The sequence below is a fragment of the Malus domestica genome, chromosome 06, assembly GCF_042453785.1.
Source record: "Malus domestica chromosome 06, GDT2T_hap1".
NCBI lineage: Eukaryota > Viridiplantae > Streptophyta > Magnoliopsida > Rosales > Rosaceae > Malus > Malus domestica.
In genome coordinates, this window is record NC_091666.1 from 29537364 (window position 1) to 29553649 (window position 16286).

At 41.2% G+C, this 16286-nt stretch overlaps 2 protein-coding genes and 1 long non-coding RNA gene across 3 annotated transcripts; all 3 read left to right on the forward strand.

The window, feature by feature from the left end:
• The first annotated feature begins 1722 nt into the window (after nucleotides 1-1722).
• On the forward strand, nucleotides 1723-4997 carry LOC103415224 (histone deacetylase 6-like). Its single transcript, XM_008353564.4, has 6 exons — nucleotides 1723-2370; nucleotides 2774-3214; nucleotides 3349-3491; nucleotides 4035-4125; nucleotides 4217-4353; nucleotides 4617-4997. Exons 1-6 carry the CDS (start codon nucleotides 1834-1836, stop codon nucleotides 4678-4680), a joined length of 1413 nt encoding a protein of 470 aa, XP_008351786.3. The 5' UTR covers nucleotides 1723-1833; the 3' UTR covers nucleotides 4681-4997.
• Nucleotides 4998-5958: 961 nt separating this feature from the next.
• Nucleotides 5959-8324, forward strand: LOC114825392 (uncharacterized). The gene is made up of 2 exons (XM_029103951.2): nucleotides 5959-7108; nucleotides 7934-8324. The coding sequence occupies exon 1, from the start codon at nucleotides 6103-6105 to the stop codon at nucleotides 7102-7104; it is 1002 nt and encodes a 333-aa protein (XP_028959784.1). The 5' UTR covers nucleotides 5959-6102; the 3' UTR covers nucleotides 7105-7108; nucleotides 7934-8324.
• Nucleotides 8325-15395: 7071 nt separating this feature from the next.
• LOC139197099 (uncharacterized) lies at nucleotides 15396-16092 on the forward strand. Its single transcript, XR_011582144.1, has 3 exons — nucleotides 15396-15511; nucleotides 15595-15692; nucleotides 15868-16092. It is a non-coding gene; the product is annotated as an uncharacterized lncRNA (long non-coding RNA).
• Nucleotides 16093-16286: the final 194 nt, after the last annotated feature.

Consider the following 16286-nt stretch of genomic DNA (forward strand, 5'->3'; position numbering starts at 1 on the left):
TTAACTTTTCAATGTTATTTTTGTCTACAAACTTTTTCACCCTTATTATTGAAACCCCACAAATTTCAAATCTTAAATTCGCTATTGGCCGAAGGGTATGTATGCTTTAAGAACTTGAGGAACCCAATTGTAATTGCAATGTGTCACGTCATATGCATTTATTTTCTTTTTTTATCTCGTCAAAACCGAATTTGAATCACATTATTGTCAGCCTATTATAAGGCTAAACACATATCTCCCTCTTAGTATAAATAATATCGTTTGCTATAAAAAATAATAATAATAATTTACCATCTCTATCTCTATATCCCGATCAAACTTTAATACTAGTAAATAAATACACGAGCAGCGTGGGGGTTGCCCAACTTAATTGGAGAGAGGACCCTCCACATTTTTCATTTGGATTGGCTGAAACTTATATCCATCATCCTTTATTGCCACCGTACGGACTGAGCCAAAGATGCATCGGAACCACATTTGCCTTATCATTGGTGTCTCATTACTTTAAGACACAAGTAGTGGAGGAGGACATGCCAAATCTTTTTCCTCTTGGGTTTCTCTAGTTTGATTTTATTCAACCCAAGAAAAATACCAGCAGAACACACTCAAAAGTGAGCCAACACAACTTTGTCTGTTAGACTCGCTTTTGAGCTGAGTTCGGTTAACATTTTTAAAAACCATTCCATATGGTATATCACATGCATGTCCTCATTTGTAAATTATGTACAATGACAATATATGATATTTGATTTCTGATTGCCAACGAGGGTTGGTTCAGCTGGTAAGGGCGGGCTTGTGATTAACCTCCATTCTATGTTTGATCCCCTTTGCCAGCAGTTTTTCGTTAGTGCACGATCTATAAATTCTTATGTAAATCCACACCGGTGACAAATGATAGTTACGTGACATGCGTAAGTCCTTCTCGCTTGAAGTTGTGGGATGTTCCTGGCGTTGGTGGTGAAAGTAACCAATCTCCTTTTAAAATTTTTGTTGCCGAAAGAAAAAAAAAAGATATTTGACTTCTCATTCATATTATTTTATTTTTTTTTGTTATAAAGGACGAACTTCCTCCCTACATACCTACCTTTGCAACTGAACTAACTGACCCTAGTAGCTGATGGCTAATCTTCAAATAATGGATACATACACCTTAAAATTGTATACAAGCGATATTGAAAGAGAACTAATTGATTTCGAGATCGTAAGGATGACTATTCTTAACCAACCGCACTATAAATCCCTTTAGAAAATTAACTCGTTTCCAATTGCTTCTCTAAGAAGCACTCTTTTTTTATGAATCCCTTTAGAAAATTAACTCGTTTCACATTGAAGTTTTTTATTAGAAATTCAATTTCTTGATAAAAAGTACGTGAAAATGCTTTTCAAAGAAGTATCTAACATGTACTACTCTAAAAAACACTTACATCACACAAGCACTTCTAACTTATACCTTTGCCAAACACAAGTAGAACCAATATTTGGACTTGCACAACCAATTCCAATCACGGCGTACATCCTTTTGCCTGTGGATGCATTATTCGGTATCAAAAACAAGATTGGGCTTTTCACCAAATGAATATTGGGCCAACACCGGCCACGTTAGAGGCAATTACAAATGCAAGCGAAACAAGTTGAGGCCCATTGGGCTTTTTGCTACCCACGACCCGCTTCTTCTTCTTCATCGCTTACTTTTCTGAACAAAACGACTCGTCGTATACGTCGCTCACTTACAATCCCTCCCCCCCCCCCCCCCCTCCAAACACACACACCCCACCATTCGAGTCGAGAGAGAGAGAGATCGAGAGAGAGGAGGGAAGAGAGAAGGAGAGAGAGATGAACTCAGAAGGCGGAGCGTCACTGCCGTCAGGCCCAGACGCGAAGAAACGGCGAGTGAGCTACTTCTACGAGCCGACCGTCGGCGATTACTACTATGGCCAAGGCCACCCGATGAAGCCCCACCGAATCCGCATGGCCCACAACTTAGTCGTCCACTACGGCCTCCACCGTCGGATGGAGATCAACCGCCCCTTCCCCGCCGGGCCCATCGACATCCGCCGCTTCCACGCCGACGACTACGTCGACTTCCTAGCCTCCGTCACCCCCGAGACCCTCGCCGATTCCGTCCACTCCCGCCACCTCAAGCGCTTCAACGTCGGCGAGGACTGCCCCGTATTTGACGGCCTCTTCGGTTTCTGCCAGGCCTCCGCCGGCGGCTCAATCGGCGCCGCCGTCAAGCTCAACCGCCAGGACGCGGACATCGCTATCAACTGGGCCGGTGGGCTTCACCACGCCAAGAAGGCCGAGGCTTCTGGATTCTGCTATGTCAATGATATCGTGCTCGGCATTCTTGAGCTCCTCAAGGTTCACAGGGTAATAACAAAACGACGTCTTTATTTCTTTTTGTAATTATATTATTAATTTTTGAATTGAACTAATGATTTTATTCGGAACTCGATTAGCTTACCTACAAATTTAGGGTTCTTGATGCTTCTTTGCTGCATATTTTACTTGCATTGACCAATTTTTAGTTACCAAACTATATGAATTTTATGCTTTCTTGCACTTAACCGGGAGCAAGTAATTCCGAGTTTTGTAAAGTTGAATCCAATAAAATTTCCAACCGAGTAAAATCTACTCGTGAGAGTATCTGCCTTTTATTCGGGTTGTACGTCTGGTCTAGGCCAAATGTTTGTTCGGTTCATTTGTTATATCGTGTTTGTAGTCATTGTTTTCGATTGCTTAATGAATTACTTATGTGATTGTCACTGCGCAGCGTGTGCTTTATGTAGACATTGATGTGCACCATGGAGATGGAGTCGAGGAGGCATTTTACACCACTGACAGGGTCATGACTGTGTCTTTCCATAAGTTCGGGGATTTCTTTCCTGGCACCGGGCACGTTAAAGATGTTGGGGTTGGGACTGGGAAGAACTATGCCCTGAATGTCCCGCTAAATGATGGGATGGATGATGAGAGTTTCCGTAGTCTGTTTCGGCCCATCATCCAGAAAGTCATGGAGATGTATCAGCCAGACGCAGTTGTTCTTCAGTGTGGAGCGGATTCTTTGTCTGGTGATAGGTTGGGGTGCTTCAACTTGTCTGTCAAAGGCCATGCGGATTGTCTTCGTTTCCTGAGATCTTTTAACGTTCCTCTGATGGTCTTGGGTGGTGGAGGTTATACAATCCGTAATGTGGCTCGTTGCTGGTGTTATGAGGTTTATCTCTAATGCCTTCCTCTCTATTTTGGCAATCACTGTAACATCTTATATTTGTGTTTCCCGTTTCTTTTAATTGAACAACTATCATGTGATGTAATGTCCTTATGATTGCATCCATTACTTTGTAACAGACAGCAGTGGCGGTCGATGTGGAGCCTGATAATAAGTTGCCTTACAATGAATACTATGAGTATTTTGGGCCAGATTACACTCTTCATATTGCCCCGTCCAACATGGAGAATCTAAACACACCCAAAGATCTGGAGAAAATAAGGTGTGTTTGTTGCTTCATTACTTGTGACAGTCGGTGCTAGTGGATTGCATTGTACTGCAGTTTACTTTTAAGCTAGAAATTTTAATTCGTCATTGCTGACACCAATAATTTCAGCTGCATCATACTAGTCCCCAACCATGCTTAAATTATTGAACAGAGATCTCATAACATATTGTAAAAAGGAAATAGCTCATCCTTAATTTGCTTCTATTTGAAACTATGTTGGCATTTTGAGCTCCACAAGCTTAGCTTCTCTTTCCAGAAGTATTTAGGACGTCACATAATTATGTTGACCCGTCAGATATTGGAATTTTGAGTTCAGCATGCTGTTTATTGTTTGCAATTGGTATCGCAGATTGTATGATTTAACGCGTTTCAACATTTGTGCAATTTGCCTTGCAAATTTTGCCGGGTGAAATGGAAAGTTCAACTACAAGCATTTATTGAGAATGCTGGATTGTATATTTAACTAGCAGCGAACTCTGTCGTCCCTGTCTCATCATACAAGTTTTGTTTATTGTTTACGATTTTTTTTTCTCCCAGGAATGCACTGCTAGAGCAACTTACTCGCATACCTCATACACCCAGTGTTCCTTTCCAGACAACACCACCAACTACAGAAGTTCCAGAGGAGGTTTATTTGAGTGACAAATTAATTTGGATACTTTTTCCAGGATTTTATGTATTCACCTTGTTTCTTATAACCTGAGTTTGAATGGATGCAGGCGGAAGAGAAAATGGATGAAAGACCAAAGCCTCGCATTTGGAATGGCGAGGATTATGACTCTGATCCTGAAGATGACAAGCATTGGACTAAGTTCTCCACCCCTGCTCGTCAACATGCTGTCAAGTCTGAGATGCGGTAAGATTTTTCTTTTCATATATTATACAGTAGGTTATGTTCTTTTCGCTTTCAAGTTAACACTGCCCTTTTTGGAGGTTAATTTGATTATAGTCAACCATTACAAAAATAATCTGATCTCATGGTTATCACCTCAGCAAGATTTGCATCAAAACCGTATTTAGGATTTTTCTCTTGATAAATATGCGATTTAATTGTTGGATAAAGTGCGTTTTAACTGTTGCCCGTCTTGTAATGTTCAAGAGATGTGGTTGTTAATGTAGGGATGAAGCAGACGAGATGGAAGAAGATAAAAAACATCATCTTCATCATCATACTTCGTGCTGACGTGGATGGAGTTTTTGTAGCTTCCAGTCGTAATGCCCCTGTATCACCTCGACAGGAGATGTTGCTTAAGCAGAGTGAGGTTTGTAAATGCCACAGAATTTGTAGAAGGAATCCTATTAATTAGTGAGGTATTACGTATTAGAGCAGCCAGTGATGCCGAATTTACATTGTGTAATACCGAATTTACTCCCTTTTACAATGTGTGATACCGAATTTGCATTGATAGCAGCAGGCGAATGTTACTTACAATGTGAAATAGAACCTAAATTTTGTAATATTCTTCTACTTATTCTAACTCAGAATCGTGATTTTCTGTACTCTAGAACTTTTAACCGTTAAGGGCAATGCGGGGGGGGGTCAAAATTTTAAACTAAATTTTGTAAATTAAATGATGTGGTTGTTGATGATTGGATTATTATTTAATGTTAATTAACGTGCTTACTTTTTATTAGTGACACATCATTTGAGTTGCAAATTTAGTTTAAAAATTTGGTCTACCTAGTATTATCCAACTATTAATCCTTGGTGAAAGATAAAATGACCAAGATTTAATAGTTAAAAACATTACAGTAGTACCAGTTATGTCATTTACTTGACCAATCATACGAAGCTTTGTGTAAGTTTTCTTTGCACGGCGTTCATAAGTATGATACTGAATTCCATTGATTGTATTGTTGGCACGAGCTATTATAATTGAAGTATACGCGTCTCATGTAAGTTATCATAACAAGTATCATTTAAGGAGATGACTTATGTGGATTTCGGTATGCCGTTGTGGCGTGTCGATACTAGTTCCATATTTTCTTAAAGATCTTGGTTTTCGGAATCACCATTTAGCCCCAGTTTGGGGTTGAGGTGATTTTAAAAAAAACTCCTATGAAAAAAAGCTGGGAGTGTTTTTGGTGTTTGGTAAACTTAAAAAAAATGGCTTATTTTGGAAGCTGCTGTGAGAATAAGCTGAAATCAAAGGAAAAAGCTGAAGCTGCAATTTGTAGCTTTGGAAAACTGGCTTTTTTTCAAAGCACACATAACTACAGTGCTCCTTTAATGAAAAGACCCACTATTAGACTGCTTTTTTTTTTCCAAAAGCACTTTTACAAAAAAGTTTACCAAACACTCTGCTGATTTATTTCACAGCCGCTTATTCTCACAGCACAGCCGCTTATTCTCACAGAAGCTTTTTTTCAAAGCACAGCAATACCAAACCAGCCCTTAGTAGGGCTACTGGGGGCTTTGCCCCAAATAAATTATGTAATGTCATCTGTTTTAGAATAACATCGCATTATTATTAGTTGAAGATATCGTGACGGCTTTCGGGACGTAGGGAGCCTCCTACATATAAATATCTTACGCGCCCTTTTCATTTTTCTATGCATTTCTCTCTGCGAATTGCAAAGAAGATTACACGCAGAGCAAAAAGCAATGTCACTCCTGCAAAACACCCACCAAATTCGACCGTTAATTCCCTATCCAGTTCAAAAATTCCCCAACTCTTTCCACCCCAGATCTCCAAACCTCCATTTCTCTCCCAAAACATCTCCAAAACCAATCCACTTCCACCCATCGACGCCCAAATCCCAATCCGCCCACCACCCCGCCCCGGAAACCAAAACCCAAGACGACGGCATCCCCGCCGAGGATGTCAAAATCCTAGCCAAATTCAAGTCCATGCACAACTACATTCGGGTCCTCGAGGTCTCGAAAAGGGCCGACCACCCTTTTGCCGGCTCAAGACTCCTCCTTCTCGACAACCCCGGAAACATCCACAGCATCTCTTTCATTTTCAAGTCCCTCACCAACACCTACTTCGATGTCTTCGCCACCTTGCCGCCGATTATTCCTCCCGGACCCATCGGCATTCTTGGGTTCGGGGCGGGGTCTGCGGCAAGGTCGATTCTTGATTTGTACCCAGAAGCTGTGGTTCATGGATGGGAGCTTGACCCATCTGTGATTGCTGTGGGCAGAGAGTACTTTGGACTCTCAAAGCTTGAGAGGCAATACACGGATAGGCTTGTAATTCATGTTGGAGATGCTTTCAAGGCCAGCACGAGAGACGGGTTTTCGGGGATTTTGGTGGATTTGTTTAGTAAAGGCAGTTTGGTTCCTGAGTTGCAGGATTCGAATACTTGGAAGATGCTCACAAAGTGTTTGAGAAAAGGCGGCAGAATAATGGTCAATGTAGGAGGTAGCTGTGTGGAGTCTGAGGACTCACTGAGAGATGGGAAAATTGTTATGGAAGAAACTTTGAAGGCTATGCATCAGGTTTTTGGCGACAAGCTTTTTGTGTTGAGCCTTGGGAATCGACAGGAAGATAGCTCCCTTGCTCTTACGGGTGATATGCCGCCTGATCTTGGAGCTTGGAAGAAGATGCTGCACCGTTCCTTGGAGGGTTATGTCGATATGTGGACACCATTTAGCGGCTAAATTGGTATGTTCTCCTTCATTGTTTGAAGAATTGGTACATTGTCTAAACACAAGCTGCTGCTGCTCTGTTCATCACAAGGTCTTTAATTTCCGCTCACCCACTTGCTAAGCAAACCCTTAACACAATGCTGTTTTGATCTCTGGTTTTTGGTTTTGCAATCGGTTGAGTTCAACAAGATAGAACCAGCTGCCTATCTCAAATTACGAAACCTTTGGCTTTCATTCAACTTCGTAACTTTAGTTAAACTTGTGCTAATAGCAGTTACAAAATTGAGGATGTCTAAAAATATTAGTCAAGCATATACGGAGCATTGTGAATTACCAACCTATATAATCTACTCTTTTGTTAATTTGGTTCACGCATTTGCAGTCATCACGGACTACAGATCTATAGTCGGAAATCGAAGTCAAAGAACAAGTGAACTCTTGCCAACTCCATGATTACTTGAACAATATAAAAATGACTACAATTTAGGTTTAAGGCAAGATAGCTTAGGTAGAGAATCCATAAATGCTTTCAGGGTTTCAGTATTTTAGGGCTTCTGCTGCAAGTTCTTGTTTCTTGCTTTCCAGTATGAGCTGTTTTTGGGCATAGTTGGTTTTAGCTGTTGTAGCAACATATCTTCTTGTGGGTGTTTTTCCTGCAACTTCTACATTAATTCCTACTGGTAATAATATCTTATTGTGATTAGATCTGTATTGGTATTGCGCTGTGCATTTACATATTTTGTAGAGAAATCACAGGGCTTTACATTTCCACTTTAATATATCAAAAGGATTAAACTTACTGGGTACTAACATGTCCTCCTTGATTTTCGCATGGCGGAAGGTGGTGGGAGGATTTTTCACATGTTGATTGTTGAGTTCGCTTGAAGATAATTGGAAGAAAAGGGTAGCTTTGGGTGTCAAAGTCAGAGTGTTAGAAGTAAAGGTTCCCATACACAGCCGAAGAGCCGCCGTTAAATCCTTGCCAGCATCTCCCATTGAAAATCGACCACAAGGACATGGTGCTTCTCTGCCGCCTCCGCTTAGGTGATGACTATATATGCTTATTTATTTTGTGGATGTTAAACATTCAATCCATTCTGTAAGGAAGATAGTGATTCAACTTAATTGTGCCTCATTCGCAACCTATTTGGCCTTGGTATTTTCTATACTGTTCTTGAATATGTTTTCAAGTATTTATAAAATTCATTTATGGTTACATTTTTCACAAGGAATCCAAATGATCTCGTATCAATGTTAGTCCCGACACATATTTGAGCACATCACTATCCTTATTATATTAAAACTATTGCATAACCAGAGAAAATATGGATGAGCTGGTGTAATTAAACTAATCAGGTACTTATTAAAATGATTGGGTAAATTATACTTTACCACCTTAGGTTTTGAGTCGATTTCAATTTCTTACAACATCTTTAAAACATTTCAATTTCATACCTTAAGAACTATTTTATTTCAATATAATACATCCGTTACATTTTCTATCCATTGATCCATTAAGAGTTGATGTGGCTGCCACATTTGTGCCGACTTGGCTGTCAAATTTGTGTCATGTGGCAAATTAATTTTTTTTTTAATTCTTTTACAATATTATAATAATTTACCCTATTTATTTATGTTGATGCACAAAACCGGATGGGTCTTGAAACAACATAAATCTGACCGTGAATCTACAAGACAGTAAAGAACACAAGATGTATCGTGGTTCACCCCAATGTTTGGGGTACGTCCACACTGATGTTGATATTGTTTCACTTTGAATGGTGAATATACAAGAAGGCTAGAGGCAGTGTACTTTCTAGCCTATTTTCTATGTTTGCCCTCTCTGAGATGTTTTCTCTCTTCCCATGGCCTAAACCTTGACTTCTCATAATGAGGAGAGTGAGGAGTCATTTTATAGAATAAGGGCTCCTCACTTATTACATATTTGCTCCTTCATTTATTACATAATTACATTTGAGTCCCCCGAGTATTTATACGAGATCTAAATACGGAAACCCTAAATATGGTACAAACAGTAGTCCCCCAAGTCTTCAGTCAAGAGAGTCTTTTGGCTGGAGACTTGAAATTCAGTCCATGTGTGGGCCGAAGTAACTAGATGTCGTCTAGAACTGATACTCAATATGAGGCGGTGCTCAATGTGAAATAATGCTCAACTAGAAGTAGCACATGTTGCGAGGCTGCTCGGCTTGTGGCTTATGTTGCCTTGGTTGGCTCGGCTTGTGGCGTTGAAGGTGAAGGAATCCCTTTTATAGAATAAGGGCTCGCTCCTCAATACATAAATGATGGGCTAGTGTTGATGCTTGCGGCAAGGCGGTTGCTCAACAGACGGCGATGCTCTCTAATGATGGTGAGGGAGTCCCTTTTATAGAATAAGGGTTCGCTCCTCAATACATGAATAATGAGTGCTCTCTAATGAAAATGAGGGAGTCGTTTTTATAGAATAAGAGTTTGTTCCTCGTTACATAAATAATAGGCTAAGTCCTCCAAGTATTTTTCATGAGGCCCAGTTGTGAAAGCCCAATATATGGTAAATAGTGTAGTCCCCCAAGTCTTCAGTCAATAAAGTCTGTTGGCTGGATATTTCAAATTCAATCCATGTATGGGCCAAAATGGTGGTTGTTCGGAGGCGGTCTATGTATACCATGCACTGAAGCTTTGTAGGTGAAGCTTTGAAAATGAAGTTTTATACATAAGGCTTTGAAAGTGAAGCTTTGAAGCTGGAGTTTTTGTAAATGAAGCTTTGAAGTCGGAGCTTTGTAAATAAAGCTTTTGAAGCTGGAGCTTTTGTAAATGAAGCTTTCAAAGCTGGAGCTTTGTAAATGAAGCTTTCGAAGCTGAAGCTCTATAAATGAAGCTTTTGAAGCTGGAGCTCTGTAGATGAAGCTTTCGAAGCTAGAGCTCTGTAAATGAAGCTGTCGAAGCTGATTGACATGAGTGATGCTCATGAATATTTATGTTGACATGAGTAATGCTCATGGATGTTGACATGAGTGATGATCATGAATGTTGACATGAGTGATGCTCATGAATGTTTATGTATGATTGACACGAGTGATGCTCATGTATGATGGTGATTGTAATGAGTGATGCTCATGTATGATTTTTTGGAGGACGGGTTGTACTTTTGATCACCTGGTTAGTGAAAATAACGGCAGGCTGCTGAATAATTTTGGAGTACTGGACGTACTTTTGATCACCTAGTTGGTGATAATAGCGACAGGCTGCCGAATAATTTTGGAGTACTTGATGTACTTTTGATCACCTAGTTGGTGATAATAGAGGGTGAACCTTAAGTGGAGGGATGGAGGTTGGAGTTTGAAGCTATAGGGTCTGGCTCTTTTGGGCATATGGGCATTCACCCTCCACATAATATTCCAGCCCACTATTTTGGGCTTGTCGACATTTTGCCCTCTTTTTTTTGGCATGTTGCCTTCTTTCTTTATTTATGATTACCCTCTGATGAGATTATACATATGTCTCCAAAAGATAAGAAAAGTAAATCACATCATTCAAAAAAGCTGTTGAGACTTGTCAACAGCGAGATTTATCCCTTCACATCAACCTCAGCAATCCAACTGTTGGAGGAAATCTTCACCTTCATAAATCTTTTTTCGGTGGTATTGCAGAAGATGGGTATGGCAGATGGTTGGATAGTGGGATAACATGTGCAGCTGGCAGTTGCGGGGGGCAAGGCCTGCTCAATGGGTCACACCTATAATTCCATTCTCTGCAATCACGCCATTTCACCACCGCAATTATGTATGCTTTTTCCTTCTTTTTATCTTCTTCATTGTTTTCCCGTGGCTTTTTCAGAAAGTGGGCATCTTCTGATGCACTCGCCTTTATTGCACCTGATGGAGGTGAAGACGTTGGGCACAATGGGACCATCAGGGATGACGAGGTTGTGGGTCCGCTGCTATGGATTCAAAGTAGGTCTGTGAAATCTGTAGAAGCCATTATAACTGGTACACTTGTTGATGCACAAAATCAGCGAAGACTTTGGTACAACAGAAAGTGTCAGGTTTTGTGACCTTCGCTTGGTTGCTTCGGTCACTAGTGAGGATAAGTACGTAAATGAATAGAGATAGCGAAGCAAACACAGGATGTACGTGGTTCACCCAGATTGGCTACGTCCACGGAGTAGATGAGTTCTTATTAGTAGTGAAGGGCTTACACAAGTACAAAGGATCAAGCTCTCAATTTAGTGAGTTCTTGTGAATGATTTAACACAAATGGCATTAGGCAATATTGTGGGGGGATGACCCCTATTTATAGAAAAACTTGTAGCTTTGTCACATTGACATGTGTCATGTTATGATTGGTTCTTGATGTCGACACGTGCTGCGCTCTGATTGGCTTCTAATCTTGACACGTGTCGAGTAGTGATTGGCCTCCTGGTCGGAGGGGAACTCTTCTGGGTCCTTGACAGTATAGCGTTGGCCGGTGCTCGGTAGTTTCGGGATTGGTCAAGTATGGTACAAACAGTGCTCCCCTAAGTTCCCGAGTGAGGGAAACTCCTCGGTTGGGGACTTGCAAGATCCAATCCCTTGAGTAATCACGAAACTTCTAAGTACCGAAGTGTGGTCTGATCTTCATCTGCCCTTCTCTGGAAGTACCTTTCCTCCATCCGGGAATGGTGTATTTAGCTGATGTTGACGCACAAGGTAATGTATCAATTTTGGATGAAGCTTAGTTGTAGTTTCGGGCTTAGTCAAGTGTGATACAAACCCTATAGTAGGAGTCCCCCAAGTCGCCGAGCTAGGAGATCTGCCGAAAGAGGTGACAGACAAGGTAAGCAGTCAAACTTCCAAGTAAGCAACCCAGGATCAGAGGTTTGACTTCGGCTTCCGGTTGATTGTTCTCCTTCTCCTTGTCTCTCATTCAACTGCCAGGATAAGGAGAAGCAAATGGATAAGAGATGATATGAGATACTTTTGCTTTTGAAGAAGTAACTTTCCACAAGCTTATTCTTGAACTGTGCTGGAGGGTTTTATGGTGCCCTTCAGAGTATAAGGCCGACTCAAAAATTTGAGGGTCAAAACAAGTCCATCAAATCTAGAGTACGTTCGACCTTGATGATATGGGATACTTTTGCTGTTGACGGAATAATGAATGTGGTATGGAAAGGTGTCGTGCTGTAGTGATCTGTTTCAGCTCACCGTTGAACCTTCTGCTTCAATCTTTTGCATGGCAGAAGTGGTGTGCAACCTTTGCATTTAAATGGTCCTTCAGAACATTCCTTCATAGTGACTCATCCACGCTTGGCAGCTTCCGTGTAAAGAGCCAATATCTGATCAACTGTCATGAGGTATTTGCCGGTGGAATTCGTGACCTTGACAGCAGTTGAGGATGAGTACTCGAGAGCAATGCTAAGTAAGCAACCAGGCAAAGGCTCAAGGCAGTCAGTTCCAAATTGGAGGTTTGATTTCAGGTTCCGACTGACTGCTCTCTTTCTCCTTGTCCTGCAGGTGTGGACAAGGACAAAGACAAAGACAGGGAGAAAGCATGATATGGGATACTCTTGCTTTCGATCCTGATGATATGAGATACTCTTGTTCTTGGTGTGGCTTATTTGCTGAGGTATTATCGGGGGGAAATAAAGCTGAGTATTTCGAGAGGTTATGTTGAAGGTGCCTTTTCGAATGCGAGAAAGGGTTGAGCATTTTTGCAGGTTTGCCTGTCCATTGAGGAGGGAGGTCAATGTATATAGGGATTTCCCAATAACAAGTAGTAATGCTATTCCTTTACCCTTCTTGGTCACAGCAATGTAGTGGGAGCTGACAGCTTCACGTGTTTTAATTTTGTCAGAGCACTTTGAAAAAGTGGTATGTGGTATCTGGAAAGCTGATGTTACGTGTGAAGATTACAGACAAGCTTTATCTAAGGAAATCTGGCTCTCGAAGTTCTGAGAGTTGTGCCTCTTCGGTTTTCGAACAAGCAATCCCGTCGAGGATCTGACTCTCGAGATTCGGAAAGCGGTGCTACTCCGGTTTTTTAGAAAGTAATTATGTTGGGAGTCTTTTCTCGAATGTGAGTAAAGGTTGGACGTTCTTGCCAACCTGTCTTGCCGCAAAACACGGAGATCGACACACATAGGGACTTTCCAGTTGTCAAGCAGTGATGCTGTTCCTTTACCCTTATGGGTAATAGTAGGGTAGCTGGAACTTCGAAATTCTCGTGCCTAAACTTTGTCAGAGATCTTTGATAAAGTTATATGTGGTACCCGAGGAGTTGATGGTGCATATAGAGAGCGGTGATTGAACAGTAAGATTCACGTGCTTTCTACTTCACCAGAAATCTTCGACAGAGTGCCCGTAATTTCCGCAAAGCTGATTGTGCATGTGACAGGTGCTGACGAGGCTGAAAAAGCAGGTGCTTCTTCGATTTCTGAGATCGGCCCTCGTGGTCTCTGAGCAGCCCAGCTTTTGAGAAAGCAAACGCCTCTTCGATTTCTGAGATCGGTCCTCGTGGTCTCTGAGCAGCCCAACTTTTGAGAAAGCAAACGCCTCTTCGATTTCTGAAGCTCCGTCGAGTGCAGATTTTTATAGAGGCTGGCATTAAGTTCCACAGCACACTTGAATCTCTACCAGTAGAAGTTCATTTCTTGCACTTCTAAGATCTTGATTTGTCTGACCTCTTCCTTCTTCAACACATTTGAAAATGTCTGGACCCTCCGACCGTCGTTTTGACTTGAACCTTGGAGAAGAGACAGCCACGCCTTCTCCAGACAACATATGGCGCCCATCCTTCATATCCCCTACTGGTCCCCTTACCGTTGGGGATTCTGTGATGAAGAATGATATGACCGTCGCAGTGGTGGCCAGGAACCTTCTCACTCCCAAAGATAACAGACTACTTTCCAAACGGTCTGATGAGTTGGCTGTTAAGGACTCTCTGGCTCTTAGTGTTCAGTGTGCAGGTTCTGTGTCTAATATGGCTCAACGCCTATTTGCTAGAACCCGCCAAGTTGAATCATTGGTTGCTGAAGTGATGAGTCTCAAACAGGAGATTAGAGGGCTCAAGCATGAGAATAAGCAGTTGCACCGGCTCGCCCATGACTATGCTACAAACATGAAGAGGAAGCTTGACCAGATGAAGGAATCTGATGGTAAGGTTTTACTTGATCATCAGCGGTTTGTGGGTTTGTTCCAAAGGCATTTATTGCCTTCGTCCTCTGGGGCTGTACCTGGTAATGAAGCTTCAAATGATGAACCTCCAATGCCTCCTCCTTCTGGGGTTTTGTCAAGTACTGAGGCTCCGGATAACCACCCTCCGGTGCTTTCTCTTTCTGGGGCTCTACCGACTGCTGAGACTTCCCCTAAGCAACCTTTGTGAAGGCTCCCTTTTGTTTGTTTATTTTGACTCATGTATATGTACATATTTGTGGCTTATCGAAAATATTAATAAATAAGCTTTGCTTCATTTCAACATATTGTGTTAAATACACCAAAGCCTTCTTCATAAAGTTCTTTGAATTTTTGCTTTTGTTGAAACCTGTATTGTTGAAGCTTTGTGAGTGAAGCATGTAGTTTGAGGTAGTGTTCCCTTAATTTCCCGAGTGAGGAAAACTTCTCGGTTGGAGACTTGAAAAATCCAAGTCACTGAGTAGTCACGAACTTTTGAGTACCAAGGCGTAGTAGCATATGGTGGGAGTCCCCCAAGTCTCTAGTCGAGGGAGTTGACGAATGAGGTGTCTTGCTAATAGTCCATGTCGTAAGTACCAAAACTTCATTCTTTTGTTTTCTAAGTGGTAGCCCCGGACTTTTTCTTCATATATTTTGTTTATGAAGGTTGCTAGGCCCGAATAAGTGGAATTGCAGAAGGTGTAACGGTTGGTAGCTGTTTTATGGAAAGCCATCTGACTACGATAGTCTTGCACATGATGACTATAGGGAGATACACACACATACTGCTATGATAGAGGGTGTAACCGTTGGTGCATTACAATCATAATGGAAGCATCACAATGATGGAAGCATCACAATGATGAAAGCATCATAATGATGAAAACACCATAATGATGAAACATCATAATGATGTTTCTTTGGTGGAATTGTTTTTCATTTCCCCTAACACCCTGAATTGGTTTTCAATATAAGACCATCATCTGTAGCTCGAATCACAAAGTTGTCTTCATGAAAGTTGTTCTTTAATTCCTTAACTACAACATATCCAAATTTGAGAGCCATCAGATCAGTACAACTCTAGAAATTCAGGTACGACGAGTGATTGTTCATCATTTGTCTGTCAACACGTCAGACCTGTTGTGAGCTTCAAAAACTCCATTTTCTCTTGCTTAGATCAACATACTTTCTTCATCGAAGTTGTTCCTCAGCTTGTGAACTACAACATATCCAAATTTGAGATCCCTCGGAGCAGTATAACTCCAGAAATCCAGGTATGATGAATGACTGGTTATTATTTTTCTGTCAACCCGTCAGATTTGTTGTGAGCTTCGAAACTCCATTGTCTCTTGTTCAGATCGGTATGCTTTCTTCATTGAAGTTGTTCCTCAGCTCGTGAACTACAACATATCCAAATTTGAGATCCCTCGGAGCAGTATAACTCCAGAAATCCAGGTATGATGAATGACTGGTTATTATTTTTCTGTCAACCCGTCAGATTTGTTGTGAGCTTCGAAACTCCATTTTCTATTGTTCAGATCGGCATGCTTTCTACATTGAAGTTGTTCCTCATCGTCTCTTTCATAACATATCAAAAATTCAGAATGAACTAATGGTTAAATATTTCCAGATCTTCGAAACATCACAGCAGCTTCGAAATCTGCAAGAATCCGACTGTCATGTTTGGAGCTTCAACACTTTAATTTCCGTCGCTCAAACAGAAATGGTTCCTTCTTGAAAGTTGTTCATATGCTCAAGAACTATAGGGTTTCCAAAATTCAGCTCCATTGGAGAAGAGCAGAGGTTGCAGAAATTTGATAGATGAAAGGAGGCGGAAGAGGGAGAGAGAGAAAAAGTCTCTTGGGTTGGATTTCTATTTTGGGGCAGATTCCAATTTTTGTAGCACCTTCATTATTGATGAATTGCTTGTACTTTTGTCCATTATGAAACTTGGGACTTTGGCTTGTTGTTGGATCTATTATAATATGTTTGGGAACATATATAAGTGAATAAATAAGAAGGAAAATTTTGGGCCCTTGTGGGTGTAAA

Bases quoted from the DNA above. Each gene is read 5' to 3' on its own strand.
- LOC103415224 (XM_008353564.4), top strand. From the start codon at position 1,834: ATGAACTCAGAAGGCGGAGCGTCACTGCCGTCAGGCCCAGACGCGAAG. The intron at 2,371-2,773 runs GTAATAACAAAA...GTCACTGCGCAG, and splicing joins AGCTCCTCAAGGTTCACAGG to CGTGTGCTTTATGTAGACAT. The intron at 3,492-4,034 runs GTGTGTTTGTTG...TTTTTCTCCCAG, and splicing joins AAAGATCTGGAGAAAATAAG to GAATGCACTGCTAGAGCAAC.
- LOC114825392 (XM_029103951.2), top strand. From the start codon at position 6,103: ATGTCACTCCTGCAAAACACCCACCAAATTCGACCGTTAATTCCCTAT.